Below are 1,231 nucleotides of genomic sequence, written 5' to 3' on the forward strand. Positions count from 1 at the left end.
ACACGTCGACCATCCGTGCCCTCTGGCCGATCTTGCGCGCTTGCGTTTGGTACAGTCTTTGGCTTGAACGCAACAATCGCGTGTTCCGCACGACATTGACGCCCCTACCCGCTGCTGCGCTCGCGATCAACGCCGCTACTATCACGCGATTGCATATCCGGCAATTGGCTCGCCGCGTCGTGGTGCCTTCGCTTGCCGAGTCGCTCCATGCCCGACGCGCCGATCCTTAGTATGCCCGCTACCTCATTCCCCACTCAATCCCGAGCCCCGACCAAGCGCCCTCAGCTTGACGTACCGGCCAAACCTCATGAGCGCCACATTAGGAAGTCCACCATCTTCACTATATAATTGCATGTTGATAACTCATTTCAACAACATCGCGACAATAATGTTCCAACAACGTCGCGACAACGGTCCGAGTACAGAAGCCTGTGTACGACCTCGCGCGAGCTATGACTCGGCGAGTGGGGTCCACCACGGGATGGATCTCTCCGTACGCAGCTCACTCCCAACGACCAAGTGCTGGAGCCAACTCCAATGCATATTCAAAGCGCTTAGCGCTACGCATGCGAAGTCTTTGTGTCATAATGAAGATAACGCGGAACACGTTCATATATATATATATACTTGATAGATCAGATAGCCAATTAAAACGCCTGAAAGCCCGGCGCGTCATTGAAAACGGCAAAATTAGGCTTATGATTTAATCATAAGTCGGTTTTTTGGACACGACGGCTGCGTCACGGACTCCGTCACAGGCCGCTAGTCAATTAGAAAGGGACTCGCTTGGTGCTCAAGTTTTACTAATGCACTTGGCTCTGAAAATGGGGCTCAAGTCACGACGCGAGTGATTGGTCCATTTCACTTCCTTCTAGAAAAGTCTTCGCACGGCAGCAGACGTGTCCCGCGCCTCTTCTTGGTGGGGACTCTTTCGTTTGCGGCTCTGCGGCGCGTCGGTCATGCTTGCCTTGATCTTGCACAAGGCGGACTTCTTGTTCTGCCTGCCGTTGGTTTGGAAGACGTCGCGCTCATGGTAGAACTCGTGGTACTTCTTCCAGCACGACCACGCGACGTTTGGGCACTCGTACGGCTTGGCTTGGCGGTTGCCATCTCCTTGAGGCGCGAGACAAAGGTTCATTTGGTGCGTGTTGCAATGTGCAGTCTTCTGAGTCCGAACGTTGCGTTCGTAGAGACAAACGATGCAGTTGCGCTTGTCCGAGTTGTTGGGAAA

At 53.6% G+C, this 1,231-nt stretch overlaps 1 protein-coding gene across 1 annotated transcript; it reads right to left on the reverse strand.

Annotated features, from left to right (window-relative positions):
• Positions 1 to 607: 607 nt before the first annotated feature.
• Positions 608 to 1,231, reverse strand: SDRG_17444 (hypothetical protein). The gene has a single exon (XM_008623686.1). It carries the CDS (start codon positions 1,136 to 1,138, stop codon positions 872 to 874), a length of 267 nt encoding a protein of 88 aa, XP_008621908.1. The 5' UTR covers positions 1,139 to 1,231; the 3' UTR covers positions 608 to 871.

This window comes from Saprolegnia diclina, assembly GCF_000281045.1.
Source record: "Saprolegnia diclina VS20 unplaced genomic scaffold supercont1.382, whole genome shotgun sequence".
NCBI classification, from domain to species: Eukaryota; Oomycota; class Saprolegniomycetes; order Saprolegniales; family Saprolegniaceae; genus Saprolegnia; species Saprolegnia diclina.

Coding starts and splice junctions, on each gene's coding strand:
- SDRG_17444 (XM_008623686.1), bottom strand. CDS start 1,138: ATGAACCTTTGTCTCGCGCCTCAAGGAGATGGCAACCGCCAAGCCAAG.